Consider the following 16,016-nt stretch of genomic DNA (forward strand, 5'->3'; position numbering starts at 1 on the left):
CTTGAGTGTGTGTCCTCTCTCTGACACTCCTTTCTCCTGGCACAAAGCAACCGGCCCCCAGCCTAAAGCAGCCTACAAGTTTGGAAGGAGTGGGAGTGGGGGTGGGTGGGGAATGTGAGAGACACAGAAACAGAGAGAAAACAATGAAGAAAAATTAGGGAAAGAGAGAGGGAATCCCTGAGGAGGCAGGATCCATATTTTCAACTTAAACAAGACATTACACCAGATCCTTGCTATAATCATCAACTCTATACTAATTCGGATTTATCTCTAGTAAGATTCAGAATCACTAAGGTCAATGTGAATCACAAGCAAAGATATTAGATGTTTAGAGCAGCCCTGACCTCTCCACACTAGGTACCAGGAGTAGCACCTCTCTGCACTAAGTTGTGCCAACCAGAAGTGTCTCAAGGCATCACCAAGTATTCCCCAAGGGCACAGGGGAGCAGGAATCATCCTCAGTGAGAACCACTGGTTTATTTTATTTTATTTTATTTTATTTTATTTTATTTTATTTTATTTTATTTTATTTGAGAGGGAGAGCATGAGTAGGGATTGGGGAGGGACACAGGGAGAGGAAGAAGCAGGCTCCCCACTGAGCAGGGAGCCCAATGTGGGGCTGGATCCCTGACTGAGATCATGACCCAAGCCAAAGGCAGATGCTTAACCAAATAAGCCACCCAGGAGCTCCAATACACGATAATGTTTAACTATGCGATATTGGGAAGGCAGTTGGTGCCACATAGAGCCCTCCTCACAGTCCATCTCGATAAGAGAAGATCTACCATCTGTGGAGCTTTGATCTGAGATGCAAAGAAGATTGTCTCTCACTCCCTGCTGCAAAACAGAGAGCTAGAGCAGATAAGATGAGGGACAGCATCACTAGTTCTGCATAAGCAACACCCAGCCCCAAGGGCTGCACCCAAACCAGTAGGCAGTCAAAAGCCTAGAGTCTACTCAGCACAAAGGCTTCCCTTTTGAGGGACTGGCTGGAGGAAAGAAACCAGGGCAGGAGGACAGGGATGGGTACAACAGAAGCTTGAGGCTGACAGCACTCCTGGCCTCTGAGGGTCTAGTTAGTCCCTGCCCTAAGTGAGTTCTCTCTAGCAATGATCTTTAAGACATAATCAGAGGGCAGCCCCCGGGGCTCAGCGGTTTAGCGCCGCCTGCAGCCCAGGGCGTGATCCTGGAGACTTGGATCGAGTCCCACGTCGGGCTCTCTGCATGGAGCCTGCTTCTCCCTCTGAACTGTGTCTCTGCCTCTCTCTCTCTCTGCATCTCTATGAGTAAATAAATAAAATCTTAAAAAAAAAAAAAAGACATAATCAGAGATAATGTCTTATACAAAAATTAATGAATAAAGATTTTAATCTCAGCATTGTTAATTATTGAAAAATTAGAATCCTGGCTGTGGAACAAAGCTTAAATGGTAAATTCGTAGATTGCATATTTTTAATTCATTAAAAATTTGTCTTCAAAAACAATCATGTGGGAAAATTCAAAACTTCAGTGTAATGTAATGCAGGATTTGTTTTTCCTGCGAAGACCCCAGACTTTTCCTCTTCTCACTGTAAAATATCCCTTGACTGAACATCCCTCTACGAGGCCAAGAGAGATTAAGAGGAAGCTAACAGATCTCTGCCTGAAATATGTGATTTGTGACTGGGGCCATTATTTACTGAGTCTACATTTTGTCTGCTTTTCTGTTTGTTTAAGATTGATTTATTTAGGGACACCTGGGTAGCTCAATGGTTAAGCGTCTAGCTTCAGCTCAAGCCGTGACCCTGGAGTCCCGGGATCGAGTCCCACATCGGGCTCCCTGCGTAGAGCCTGCTTCTCCCTCTGCCTGTGTCTCTGCCTCTCTCTCTCTCTATGTGTCTCTCATGAATAAATAAATAAAATATTTTTAAAAAGAAAAAAAGATTTATTTATTTGAGAAAATGAGCAAGGGAGGGGCAGAGGGAGAGGAAGAACCTCAAGCACACTCCCCACTGAGCATGGGCACCCTGCCCTGCTCCCCAACTCGGGGCTCAATCCCAAGACCCTGAGATCATGACCTGAGCCTAAACCAAGAGTCAGACGTTTATCAACTAAGCCACACAGGCGCCCCTACTGAGTCTATGTTTTTGATTAAATGATGAAAGGCTTCTGTCCTTACTCAACCTTTCAATATTTTCAATTTATTTGGATACTTTAAGCCTTTGGAGTTTGTGTTTTTGTTTCTCCTACATGGCTTTAGGGCTATGAAACACCATGGCTCCCCAGAAGAGTTGGCTATATTACCGTTAAGTTCATTTCATCACTTAGGAAATGTTGCAGGAGTAGCAACCAAAAAACTGAGATCTTTGCTAGTGTTCATGATGGTTTTCCTGATGACAATCGTCTCCGATATTCATCTCACACATGAGCTTATCTAGGTTGGGCTTGCGGGCTCTGAAAAGTGCAGCATGACCAACTGCAAGTTTTCCACTGCTGGCCCCACCTCTGGGCTGTGAAACAGCCACATCAACGTGTTCTTTTGGCCTTTATCCTCAAAGGGTCTGTCTGTCTGGTCCCAGCAGTGACAGATGGCACGGTCACCCAGGGTAATTTAGGAAAAGTTCAATGACAGCTCTATGTGCAAAGTGAATAGGAAACCCCCCCCCCCCCCAGAGTTGGCAACGGTACGAAGCCACCAGTATCCCTGTGGCATGAAGGGGGCTGGGGGAGGAGTGGTTACTGGAACACAGAAGGAGAGCTGAAGCTCCATCTCCACTAGCTGGATCTGGAGCTTCGGGACAGGAGCTATGGGCTGCAGAAGGGCCCACAGCCAACCAATTCGAAGTGGATTCCCATGGAAGGACTGTGTGAAAAACTTCTACCATTTCACTCTACTTCTGCTCCCCAATTCCTGCCAGGGCTCCCATTGGCCAATCCCAACTGAAGGACAGAGGACAAGGGGGCTTTTGAAGTAGCCCACAAAGGTTTGCCCCAGAACAGGATGGAGAGTAAATCTAACAGATCAGAGAGGATCTGCATAATCCCAAAAGGAAGCTTCCATCGAGTCCTTTGACCTCTTCCCTGTCCCATGTCTTTGGTTGAAAGTTCTAAAGCCATCCCCCATTCTATTCACAGCAGCCTCCTTAACTCTTCCTCTCCAGAAACAGAAGGAAAAGCCAAAGGTCACATTACCAAACCAAAAGTAGCTTTCAATGCCAGAGAGCAGCAGGCCCAGGAGGGACACTGCTATGATTCAATTCTGTGTGAGACGCAGGAACTGCGAGTTTTTTAAGGCAAACCCTCAAGAGACTTCTGGTCCCTAGGTGACAGAAGGCCACCAATGGGGTCAGAGCTGTTGTAGGAGACAAAAAGACATCTTTTGATTACTGGATGACAATGAATTGCCAACAATGGCTCCTAGAAACAGAGATACAACCTGGATCCCACCATTCCATCCCAGAGAGGGGATACACTCCTGTGCTAGGAAACATAAGCAGTCCTCCCACCGCCCTTGATTGGACTTTCAGATGTTCCTCTAATCCTTGGCCAATGGAACCCACAAAATATCCAGCACTTCTTTTTTAAGATTTTATCTATTTATTCATGAGAGACACAGAGAAAGAGAGGCAGAGACACAAGCAGAGGAAGAAGCAGGCTCCATGCAGGGAGCCTGATGTGAGATTCAATCCCAGAACTCCAGGATCACGACCTGAGCCAAAGGCAGACACTCAACCACTAAGCTACCCAGGCATCCCAATATCCAGCACTTTTGAGGTCTCTTGCATATAGAATATGGCTGAGAGTAATACTTGGGAACCCAATATGCAATCATGGCTCATCTATTAGAGTTGAGAGCTACATGCCAAGTGACAAATGAAGTACTCATCCATGTCCATCTCACAGTAGGTCATCTGAGTTCTTGACCTCACCCTGTGGTCAACTCCTTGGTCTCTGAACGCATACTTGGAATGTATATATGGCACTTAGAAGTGGACAGAACTTTCATAATGATACCCTGATTTATGAAATAAGGTTCATTTTGGTAAGAAAGGCTAAAAGGAAGCCTGTATAGCTGCCTCCCCACCTCTAGCCAAATGATAAATCAGAAACAATACAACATCCCAGATGAAATGGCATAGTGTAATGGCACTCTTTTTGCTTGTTTGTTTTGAGAGAGAGAGAGACCATGTGAGCCAGTGGAAGTGGTACAGGAGAGAGAAGGAGAGAGAGAGAATCTTAAGCAGGCTCCATGCTCACTCTGATCTCACAACCCAAAGATCATGACTTAAGCTGAAATCAAGAGTGCTTAACCGACTGAGCCACCCAGGTGTCCCTGTGGTGACACTCTTAAAGACTTAAAGGATGAAAAAACAAACAAACAAAAAAAAAAAAAAAAAGACTTAAAGGATGGAGAAGATAGTATCCTGGAAAGCCAGATATACCATGGCAGATGGCAATGGACTCCCATAAACTTCAAGTGGTAGCCCCACTGCTGCTGCTATTTTGCATATGTCATATCTTTGCTAGAATAGTTTAACACAGACTCTAGCATTTTACGTGTGACCTTGGATCAGGCAAATGTGTTCTCTCAGTCCACATCAAGAAGAAGGATTGCAACAGTCCACACTCACCTGAGAAGGAAAGTGGTCTGCATTCACTATCTTGCCTCAGGATTATGTTAACTCTTCAGTTCTCTCAGGATACCCCAAAGGGGCCTTTATGTCTGGACATTGCACGGAACATCAAACAAGCCCACTATACTAAAGGCATAGAGCACTAAGAGGAGCAGAGCTTGGTAGGCCTCTTTGGATTTGGGAGATAGCATATAAACACTTGGGAATACTGCTCTGCTCATTTATTGGGTGTCTCAGAGAGCTGATGACAGTGTTGAGAGAAAGCATCCCAAAGCCAGAGAGGAATCTGCTGCAGGTTCAGGCCCAAAGAATCCCAACTGACCCCATGGGTGTTATAAGCTTTCCTGATAGATAAGAGTGAGCATTTATGAAGTGACTGACAAGGCCTGACTGGTGAATTACCGCCAGCCCTCTGAGCCTCCCTGTCGTGAAGCCACACCTTCTGAAGCAGAGAGTTATTTACCATATGACAAGTAACTCCTGGAAAGCTGTTGGGCCCTAATAGTCACAGAGTATCTGATCTTGGGACGTGAGTGACTGCGATCAGACCAACTGAATTAAAAACCCTGGTTCCCAGGCATTAACTGGAGGATTAGTCCACCAGGACTGAGGACATAGTAAGGGCTCCACTAGTTACGGCTGCCAGCTGTCACGTCAAGCTTGTCTCGATAGTGCAAATCCCTAGGCAACAGTGAACTTACCTCACTGGCAGGGGTAACTCACCCTTATTATTATACAAAAATGGAGTCGTTGCCACATAGTAAGAGCAGGAAGGAGGAGGAGGCACTCCTTGAGGCTTCTATGCCTGGTGATAACTTAAACACATAGCTGTAACCACCCTACCCTGAAGAAAAGGACAGTAAGCTCAGAGATAAAGGTCTGGGTTACCCTACTGGTTAAACAATTTAAACCAACAGAAGACTTGCCAACAAGTGGAGCAGAGGGGGGTGGGGGATAGGTGCCCAAGGAGGAAGACAACTACCAATGATGACCCTAGGACCAGCTGCAACCAGAGGGCTCTGGCCTGTCCTTACAAAGTGATTACCATTTACATCAGTAGACTTTGTGAGGCATCTGTGTGGCTTAGTGGGTTAAGCGTGCCTGACTCTTGGTTTCTGCTTAGATTGTGATCTCACAGTCCTGAAATGGAGCCTGGCCTCGGACTTCCTGCTTGGTAGGGAGTCTGCTTCTCCCTCTCCCTCTGCTCGCAGGCTCTCTCTCCCTAAAATAAATATATTTTTTTAAAGAATTTATTTATTTATTCATGAGAGACATGGAGAGACAAAGGCAGAGACACAGGCAGAGGGAGAAACAGGCTCCATGCAAGGAGCCTGATGTGGCACTCAATCCTGGGACTCCAGGATCACAACCTAGGCCGAAGGCAGGTGCTCAACTGCTGAGTCACCCAGGTGTCCCAAAAAGCACTTTCACTGTTTTTGTTTGTTTGTTTGTTTGTTTGTTTTTTAAAGATTTTATTTATTTATTCATGAGAGACACACAGAGAGAGACTCCATGCAGGGAGCATGTGGGACTTGATGTCGATGTGGGACTGCATGTGGGACTTGATCCCAGGTCTTCAGGATCACACCCTGGGCCGAAGGTGGCGCTAAACCACTGAGCCACCCAGGTTGCCCCTGTTTGTTTGTTTGTTTGTTTGTTTGTTTGTTTTTAAGATTTTATTTGTTTATTTGAAAGAGAATGAGCATGAAGCAGACTCCCCACTGAGCAGGGAGCCCCATGCAGGGCTTGATCCCAGGACCCTGGGATCATGACCTGAGTTGAAAGCAGACACTTAACCAACTGTGCCACCCAGGCACCCCTCCCTAAAACAAATAAATAAAACCTTAAAAAAAAAAGTCTTTCAAATCGATAGACTTTAAGTAAACCTCTATAAGGCGAGAGGGCTTCAGACAATCAGGTGATGGCCTTACGAGCAAAGACAGGTTGCCTGACATAGAAGGATTCTTAAGACATAGAAAACCTGTCCGTTTCCAGATGGCTGCCCTAAGGAATTCAGATTCAAGACTGCAACATCAACTCTTATCTGAATTTTGAGCCTCCTGATGTGACCTACAGATTTCAAACTTGCCAGTTCCTATGGTGGTGTGAGCCTGTTCCTTATATCTCTTATACAGGGCACTGGGGTGGTACAGTCAGTTAAGCAACTGACTCTTGGTCTCCCCTCAAGTCATGATTTCAGTCATGATCTGAGTAGTGGGGTTGAGCCCCATGTCCAGGTCCCCACTAAGCCCAGAGTCTGCTTGGGATTCTCTGTTTCCCTCTCTCTCTCTCTCTCTCTGCCCCTCCTGTTCACTCTCCTCTCTCTCTCTCTCTCTCTCTCTAAAATAAATAAATAAAAAATTTAAAATAACAATAATTATATCTCTTACAGATAGATTGTTGTGCCCAAGATTACAAATCCGAGAAACCACCAAGGAGCCGATAGCGATGCAAGCACACGAGGGTTTATTTGCAAGCTCAAGCTTGGGTCCAAGTATACCTGACACAGCAGAGCAGGGACTTGGACCCCGAAGTGGGTTACAGCTGGGTTTTTTATAGGCTGGTCTAGGGGATTTTCAGAAAGGATGGAGGAATTTCTCAAGTTCTGTTTAATTTTGATATGGGGCTTTCAAGGGCATTGAGCTCTGTTCCCATTCTAATATGGGACTTTCTACCACAGGTGTGGGCTCTGTTGTCTTTCTGATATGGGATTACCTGCCGAGGACATTGAGGACATTCTGCATTCTGTTTTTCCTATAAAGTTCAACTCTTATTCACAGGGGCCTAAGATGGCTGTACTTGTGCTAATGCTAAACTTTAGGTGGGATGGCCTTAATTTTTCTCAGCCTCCACATTTCCCCCTCTCAGAGGAACCTAAAGAAGGACCCAATCATGGGTCCAGGTTGGTCTCAGAGTGAGACAGTAGGAATGATTAAATCATGATTCAAACCAACCTTGTTGCTGTTCTTGCTCCTGTTTGCATCTAGCCAAACCTTTTCTGACTTTTGCCATAGATTCCCGGACTATTCCTGAGTGGTCAGTAAGGAAGCAACACTCCTCATTTGGGGCAACACATAACCCCCCCTTGCTTGCAAAAGCCTCTCTACAGTTAAGATGCTCCCATCTTTTTAACCCTTAAAAGACTTTAAAAGCAAGGCTGAATTGGGTGCACATTTTTATTTTTATTTTTTTTATTTTTTTAACAGAGTATTTATTCAAGTTGTTTACTGTATAATTTCTCATGTGCCATTTTGGAAGTTCTTTATTGTAAAGACTATTCTTTTGTCTGATGACAAACAGCAGCCACACTGTCAGTGATTATTCTGGACCTCCACGTTGGATAAATTCAATTTCTTCTTGAGACACAGGTTTCCTTCTGTATTTCTGAGGTAATGTTTTTATTATTTCTGCAGTATCTGGTGGACCATGATGCATCAGCAAATCTGGTGATTTACTTCCCTTAGAATGCTGTGAAATTGAAGAAGAATGAGACAGTAGTCCTGCTGATCTCAAAACTTCTGATACATTAGGTTTAGGATTGTCTCTTCTGTCAGGGAACCTTATTAATGGTGTATGTGACTTGACTACCTGAACGACCCTGCTGGCGGACACCATCTTGCTGCCCATCATGACCCGGGTGCACATTTTTAAATGGCTAATGGGGAAGCAACATTAGTGGGGTAAGTGAGAATGGCACAGTCTTAGCTTTAGGGGATTGTCCTTGTCTGGTTGGCCTTTCCATTCTGGAACAAAGTCCTTGAGAACAGCATGTGCGTCAGCTGGCCGGAGGTGGGTGTAATGGACCCAGGGAGTAATCCCGTCAACCTTGAGAGAGGTGGGAGTGGTCAGGATCACAATGTAGGGTCCCTTCCAGCAAGGTTGAAGTGTCTGGTGTTGGTATCTCTGGACGTACACCCAGTCACCCGGCCGATATCGACGGGAGTCCGGGGGTAGCCCAGTCTCATAGAGGGCCCTCAGCTTAGGCCACACCTGCTCATGGGTTCGTTGTAACATTTGGAGGGAGAAAAAGAGTTGGTGATCAAATTCAGCAAGCACCTCGGGTTTTAAATTGGTCTTAAATTGGTTTTAATTGGTGGAGGAAAACCGAACATGGCCTCGTAGGGAGTCAGTCCCATCTTATATGGGGAGTTCCTCACCCTATATAGGGCAAAGGGGAGGAGAGTCACCCAGTCCCTGCCAGTCTCCAGGGCTAATTTAGTTAAGGTCTCCCTTAATGTTCTGTTCATCCTCTCTACCTGTCCTGAGCTTTGGGGCCTATATGCACAATATAATTTCCAATCTGCCCCAAGTACTAGTGCCACTTCCCGTGTTACCTTAGAGACGAATCCTGGGCCGTTGTCTGATCCAATTCTAACAGGAAAACCATACCTCAGTAAGATGTCTTCCAGCAGTTTCTTGGTCACGGTCTGTGCTGCATGTTTGGTGGGAAATGCCTCTGTCCATCCTGGCGGACAGTTTGTGGCTGTGGGATCCTTAAGACGGTTTCCTTCCATGCATCCGTCAACCATCTTTATCCATCCTTAATTTGTACCCAAGGTAGCTCACCTTTGCTCTGCAGATCTAGGCTTTTTTAGCTGAGGCCCAGTATCCTAGAGCCGCTATGGTTTGGAGCAAGTCCCTGGTGCTTCGTAGGCATGTGTCCTGGTCCTCCACCGCCAACAGGGTATCAAATGAGCATGCTCGGAACGGAACTCACCCAAGTCTTCATGTAAGGCCTCATCGAAGATGGTCGGTGAATTTTTGAATCCTTGTGGTAGTCGAGTCCAGGTGAGCTGGCCATTGATGCCTTTCTCAGGGTCCATCCATTCAAAGGCGAAGAGGTCTTGGCTCTTGGGTGCTAAAGGCAGGCTGAAAAAGGCATCTTTTAAATAGAAGAGGTGTATGGGTTTGGGACCTTAGGGTGCATATCCTCTACTCGCCGGTTGACTTCCCTTAAGTCCTGGGGTGGCCTGTAATCGTTACAGTGTGGTTTCCGAACCGGCAGCAAGGGAGTGTTCCATGCCAATTGGCAAGGCCTCAATATGCCCGAGTCCAGTAGTCGCCGTATGTGGGGTGTGATTCCCCTACGCGCTACGAGCGGCATGGGGTACTGGCAGACCCTGACAGGGTCTGCCCCCCGCTTTAGTTCTATGTATATGGCCGGTCAGTGCCAGGCCAGCCCAATTCCCCCAGTTTCTGCCCACGCTTGGGGAAATTCCCGCAGCCAATGGTCAATGTCAGTCATTGGGGCTGAGGGCATTTGGTGGAGACGATATTTGTCTTCTAAACTCAGGACAAGCACCTGAATAGGGTGCCCCTCCTTGTTTAGGATTTTTGCCCCTTTGGGGTGGAAGCGAATTTGTGCCCCCATCTTGGTGAGCAAATCCTGACCTAACAATGGGTAGGGACACTCAGGGATGACCATGAAGGAATGGGATACCCGGCCCATGCCGAGATCCACAGTTCTTCAGGTAGTCCATGAGTACTGCTTGGTGCCCGTGGCCCCTTGCACCCATGAAGTCTTGTTTGCCAATTTCCCTTGGAGTTGTAATAAAACCAAATCTTGTGCTCCAATGTCGACTAGGAATTCAACAGGTTGCCCCTCCATTCTGAGAGTTACCCTGGGCTTGGGGAGGGGTGCCGAACCCCGGCTCCCCTAGTCATCCAGGTCCTCCATCTCCAAGATCTTGTCAGGGGCCTGAGGTCTTTTGTTAAGACAGTCTTTCACGCAGTGGCCCTCTTCTTTGCAATAAGAACATTGGTTTTTGTTCAGCTTAGGGTGCTCCCGACAGGGACCAGGGCCATCCTCCTTACCTGTCCCTGAAGCCAGCTTCTTGGGGTGCCTCCATCTTTCCTGTGGGTCATCCATGGTTGTGGCCAGTAGGATCTTGGCCAGGTTTCGGGTCTGCCGGTCACTTAGTTTGGTTTGTTGCTCTTCCGGACTTTATTATTATAGACTCTTTCTGCTACTATAAGTCCTGCAAGCTCTTCTCTCCTAGTATTCTCTCTAGGAAGGCTGCTGGACTCTCATCCTTACCCTGTCTTACATAACCATACCTCGGCCAGATTGGGAGGCTTGCACACGACAGCCTGGAGACCTGCCATTAGAGTCTGGCAGTGGACCCGGAGTCTCTCCTTACCTTCAGCCGAGTTGTGTGCTTTGGGGAGTAAAAATGGTTTTAGCCAAGGAGGGGGATTCTCGCTTATGTCCTGCCAGACCAGGATGTAGGGCACCTGGTCAGAGTGGCCGTCCGGTTTGTCCCTGAAGATCGCGGCCTTAACCTGTAAGATAATAGGTAGGTGAAAAGTACCTTCTCGGGGCCATCCTGGAATCTCTCTCTCCATATGTCTATGCTCAGAATACAAGCTCTTTCCCTAGCATCTGAGAAGTGGGAGAACATAAGAGACAGGGAAGTGGTTTCTGTCTCCCCCATTATGTCCCCAATCCACACCAAGACACAGACAGTAAAGACGATTAACAAGGACCCAACAACACAGACAAATGCACAAACAGTTAACAAGGACATAGTAACACAGACCAGCCCACAAACAGTTAACAAGAACACGGTAACAGACAAACGTTCCTGTGCGGCTGCGGAGGCAAAACAGAAAGCAACCCGAAGGGCTGGCAGCCAGCCCTCCTTACAGATGAGGACCCCCGTCTTCCTTTACAGATGAGGACCCCATCCTCCTTACAGATGAGAACCCCCATCTTCCTTTACAGATGAGGACCCCATCCTCCTTACAGATGAGGACCCCCATCCTCCTTACAGATGAGGACCCCGTCCTCCAGGCAGGGGCGAGGACATCTCCTCAAGACCCCCAGTTGATGGCCCACCAGCGCGCTGCCTAAGCCAAAGCTGACCCAATACACATTGGAATTCCTACAGGTAGAAGTACAGTTTAGAGCTCTCAGAGAATATGTGCGCAAAAGGTGGAAAAAGTTGAATGCACTCACCATGCGTGAAAGTCTCCACATAGGGTCCTGGAGGTCTCTCGGATCCCGGACAAGCCCCCATATGTTGTACCCAAGACTGCGAATCCAAGAAACCACCAAGGAGCCGACGCCGACACCGATGCAAGCGCACAAGGGTTTATTTGCAAGCTCAAGCTTGGGTCCAAGTAAACCTGACACAGCAGAGCAGGGACTTGGACCCCGAAGTGGGTTACAGCTGGGTTTTTTTATAGGCTGGTCTAGGGGATTTTCAGAAGGGATGGAGGAATTTCTCAAGTTCTGTTTACATTTTGATATGGGGCTTTCAAGGGCATTGAGCTCTGTTCTCTTTCTAATATGGGACTTTCTACCACGGGTGTGGGCTCTGTTGTCTTTCTGATATGGGATTACCTGCCGAGGACATTGAGGACATTCTGCAGTTTTTCCCATAAAGTTCAGCTCTTATTCACAGGGGCCTAAGATGGCTGTACTTGTGCTAATGCTAAACTTTAGGTGGGATGGCCTTAATTTTTCTCAGCCTCCATAAGATACCCAAAATATATATATGTGTGTGTACATTTTATGTAAATTGAAATGACCGCTACCTTGAAGAATCAATGACAAGGCAAAATGAACTCAGTGTAAGGCAGGAGTGGACCTGACCATTTCAGACGGAAGAGATGATCTGACTCTGTCCCTACTCCGTCCCTGCTCACTGAAGGGTGCTTCCACAGAAGGTTTCTTACTCTAGTCATCCACAACTCTTTCCCTAAAAGCTTTCCCTGGAATAGGTGCATGTTTAGCCAATGCACACAGCAGAAGAGAAGTGGCCCCTAAAGTAGCCTCAACCCATAAGGGATGGAAACTGGTGTTTAATTAACCCAGTGTCATCACTCGGCTGATGAGACAACTCTGAGGCATGTCTTACACCATCTCCCCAAAGTCCCAGGTGAGATGAAGCCCCAGGTGTCCACAGCAGTTATCTGCTCAGTAACATACCCTGTATTTTCTTTCCCTCTTTCCTTTCCTACTCTACTTCTCCTCTCCACTCCTCTGTTGATGCTTCCAGGCATCACATCACAGATAAACTACTTGCACTCAAATCTTTGTATCATGGTGTGTTCTGGGAAAATCCAATCTGAAATATTCCCAGAAACCAAGATTTATTAAATCTGTTGTAATTAGCGCAATGAGATGTTGATGCAAAGACAATTAATTAGAGCAATGAAACAGAATTGACTCTAGAAAGAGACACATTCATCTATGGACACTTGGTCTAAACAAAGGAACAACTGCAGGATAGTGGGAAAGGACAGTCCTTTCAGAACGCACTGCTGGGCCAAGTGAATATCCATGAGGAAAATGAAATTTGACCTCATCTCACACACAAAAATCAATTCCAGGTGGTCCACACATGACAGGTAAAACAATGAAACCCCCAGACAATGTGACAAGAAAGTATCTTTTTACCTTGTGCTTTGGAACGATCTCTTCCAGGCACACAAAAACCACTAAAGTAAAGCAAGTTTCTCAATCTTGCACTACTGACATTTTGAACTGGATAAATTTTTGTTATGGGGGCTGTCCTGTGCATTGTAAGATGTTCAACAGCATCCCCAGCTTCCCACTAGATGCCAGTACCACTGCCAATACTACCCCAATTATGACAACCAAAAATGTCACCAAGACATTGTCAAATGTCCCCGGGGGTACAGCTGCCAGATTTAGGGAGAAAACAGAACACCCAGTTAAACTTGAATCTTAGATAAACAACAGCAAAATAGGGATCCCTGGATAGCTCAGTGGTTTAGCACCTGTCTTGGGCTCAGGGCATGATCCTGAAGTCCCAGGATCAAGTCTGACGTTGGGCTCCCTGCATGGAGCCTGCTTCTCCCTCTGCCTGTGTCTCTGCCTCTGTGTGTGTGTGTGTGTGTGTGTGTCTCATGAATAAATAAATAAAATCTTTTTAAAAAACCAGCAAAATAGTATGTGTACCAAATATTATGTAGGAAATATTTCTATTAAATTTGTTTCATTGTTTATCTGACATTCAGATTTAACTAGATGTCCTGTATTTTATCTGAAAGTCACCTCTAGTAAAGAACTACTGTCTCAAAAGAAAAATGATTTGATATATTGGACAACAAGAATGACCTTTATTTATCAAAAGACATCTTTTAGAGAGTGAAAAAGCAAGCTACCAAGTGGAAGAAGATCCTTGTATCTATGACATATGCCCAGCTAAGGGCTCACACGCAGAATTTATAAATAATGTTTTATGAGCAATAAGAAAAAAGTCAGACCATGCAATAGAAATGCAGACAAGAGACAAGAAATTCACAAAACAAGATATCCAAATAGCCAATAAACATGTGAAAGGCACTCAACCTCATTTGCAATCAGGAAAATACAAATTGAAACGACAATGCAATACCACTACACACTCACCAGAATGGCTACAAGATTAATAATATCAGTACCTGCAAGGAGAGCAACAGGAACTCGTCTAAACAGTGCGGGAGGGGCAGCCCCGGTGGCGCAGCGGTTTAGCGCCGCCTGCAGCCAGGGGTGTGATCCTGCATGGAGCCGGCTTCTCCCTCTGCCTGTGTCTCTGTCTCTGTCTGTCTCTGTCTCTGAATAAATAAATAAATAAATAAATAAATAAATAAATAAATAAATAAATATTAAAAAAAAATATGGTCGAATTGGCTGGGTAAGGAAAAAGAGAGGTCACTGGATGGCAAGAGTTAGATATCAACTAGAAATAAGGTAACCAAAACACTGAGAGGGACTGGGAACAACTTAAAAATAAATAAATAAATAAATAAATAAATAAATAAATAAATAAATAAATATATTTAAACAGTGCGGGAGGGCCTGTAAACAGACTCGACCACTTTGACAGTATCAGTTGAGAAGCAGAAAACATGCACATCCTCTGACCTCTCAATTCCACTTCTAGGAATATACTCAAAAGGAAGACCTGCATCATAAAGCATGAACAAGAATGCTCATAAGAACATGATACTTGGAAACAATCCAAAAGTCCATCCACAGTAGAATGAATGAATACAACTGCACTACGGTATACTACAGGGGATACTCAGGTAACCCGTGGCAATTAAACGTTTGGGCTCCCTGTATGGAGCCTGCTTCTCCCTCTGCCTGTGTCTCTGCCTCTCTCTCTCTCTCTCTCTCTGTCTCTGTGTGTGTGTGTGTGTGTGTATGTGTGTGTGTGTCTTTCATGAATAAATAAAATCTTTTTTAAAAATAATTAATTAATTAATTGATTGATTGATTAATGTTTGGATTTTGCAGGCACCTGGATGGCTAAGTTGGTTGAGGCCTGCCTTCAGATCAGGTCATGAGCCCAGGATCCGAGGATTGAGCCCTGAGTCGGGCTCCCTGATCATCAGGGAACCTTCTTTTCCTTCTCCCTCAGCCCCTTGTCCTGCTCGTGCATGCGTGTATGTTCTCTGTTCCATTAAATAAAATCTTAAAAAAAAAAAAAAAAAGTTTGGATTTTTTGTTGTTAAGCTGTTCCCAGTCCCTCTCAGTGTTTTGGTTACCTTATTTCTAGTTGATATCTAACTCTTGCCATCCAGTGACCTCTCTTTTTCCTTACCCAGCCAATTTGACCATATTTTTTTAAGTTTTTATTTATTCATTTGAGAGAGACCGAGAGTATAAGAGAGAACACACACATAGGAGCAGGGGAAGGGCAGAGGGAGAGGGAGAGGGAGAAGCAGACTCCCCTCTGAGCAGGGAGCCCGATGCGGGACTTGATCCCCAGGCTGGGGTCACAACCGCTGAGCCACCCAGATGTCCTTCGACCATTGTTTTCTTTCTCTTTTTTTTTTTTTTTTAAATTTAGTCATGAGAAACCTAGAGAGAGAAGCAGAGATACAGGCAGAAGAAGAAGCAGACTCCCTGCAGGGGCTCCATGTGGGACTCGATCCTGGGACTCCAGGATCACACCCTGAGCCAAAGGCAGATGCTCAACTGGTGAGCCCCCCAGGTGTCCCGACCATAGTTTTCTTAAAGATTTATTTATTTGTTTGAGAGAGAGACAGCATGAGCGGGAGGGGCAGAAGGTAAGGGAGAGAATCTCAAGCAGACTCCATGCTGAACCAAGAGCCCCATGAGGGCTCGATCCCACAACCCTGAGATCAGGATCTGAGCCAAAACAAGGAGTCAGGTGCCCAACCAACTGCACCACCCAGGCACCCCTGACCATATTTTTTAAAGATTTATTTTTACCTGTACCAGCCTCTTTGACTATGCTGGTTAATCACCAGTGAGGATTTTTTTTTTCCCTAAATGCCTGAAAACATTAATGCAGACATTTTCTTTCTTAATTTACAGGGTGGTTACCTTTAATATTTTACCTTTCAATTTGTCATTAATTAATTTTCCTACTGTATCTGTGATCTCCCTTCTCCCACAAGGATGCTGGATATAATTGGGCA

At 45.6% G+C, this 16,016-nt stretch overlaps 1 protein-coding gene across 1 annotated transcript; it reads right to left on the bottom strand.

Annotated features, from left to right (window-relative positions):
* Positions 1 to 7,807: 7,807 nt before the first annotated feature.
* LOC121493440 (28S ribosomal protein S36, mitochondrial-like) lies at positions 7,808 to 8,843 on the bottom strand. Its single transcript, XM_041759300.1, has one exon. The coding sequence runs from the start codon at positions 8,256 to 8,258 to the stop codon at positions 7,932 to 7,934; it is 327 nt and encodes a 108-aa protein (XP_041615234.1). The 5' UTR covers positions 8,259 to 8,843; the 3' UTR covers positions 7,808 to 7,931.
* Positions 8,844 to 16,016: the final 7,173 nt, after the last annotated feature.

Source organism: Vulpes lagopus, chromosome 6 (genome assembly GCF_018345385.1).
Source record: "Vulpes lagopus strain Blue_001 chromosome 6, ASM1834538v1, whole genome shotgun sequence".
Lineage (NCBI taxonomy): Eukaryota > Metazoa > Chordata > Mammalia > Carnivora > Canidae > Vulpes > Vulpes lagopus.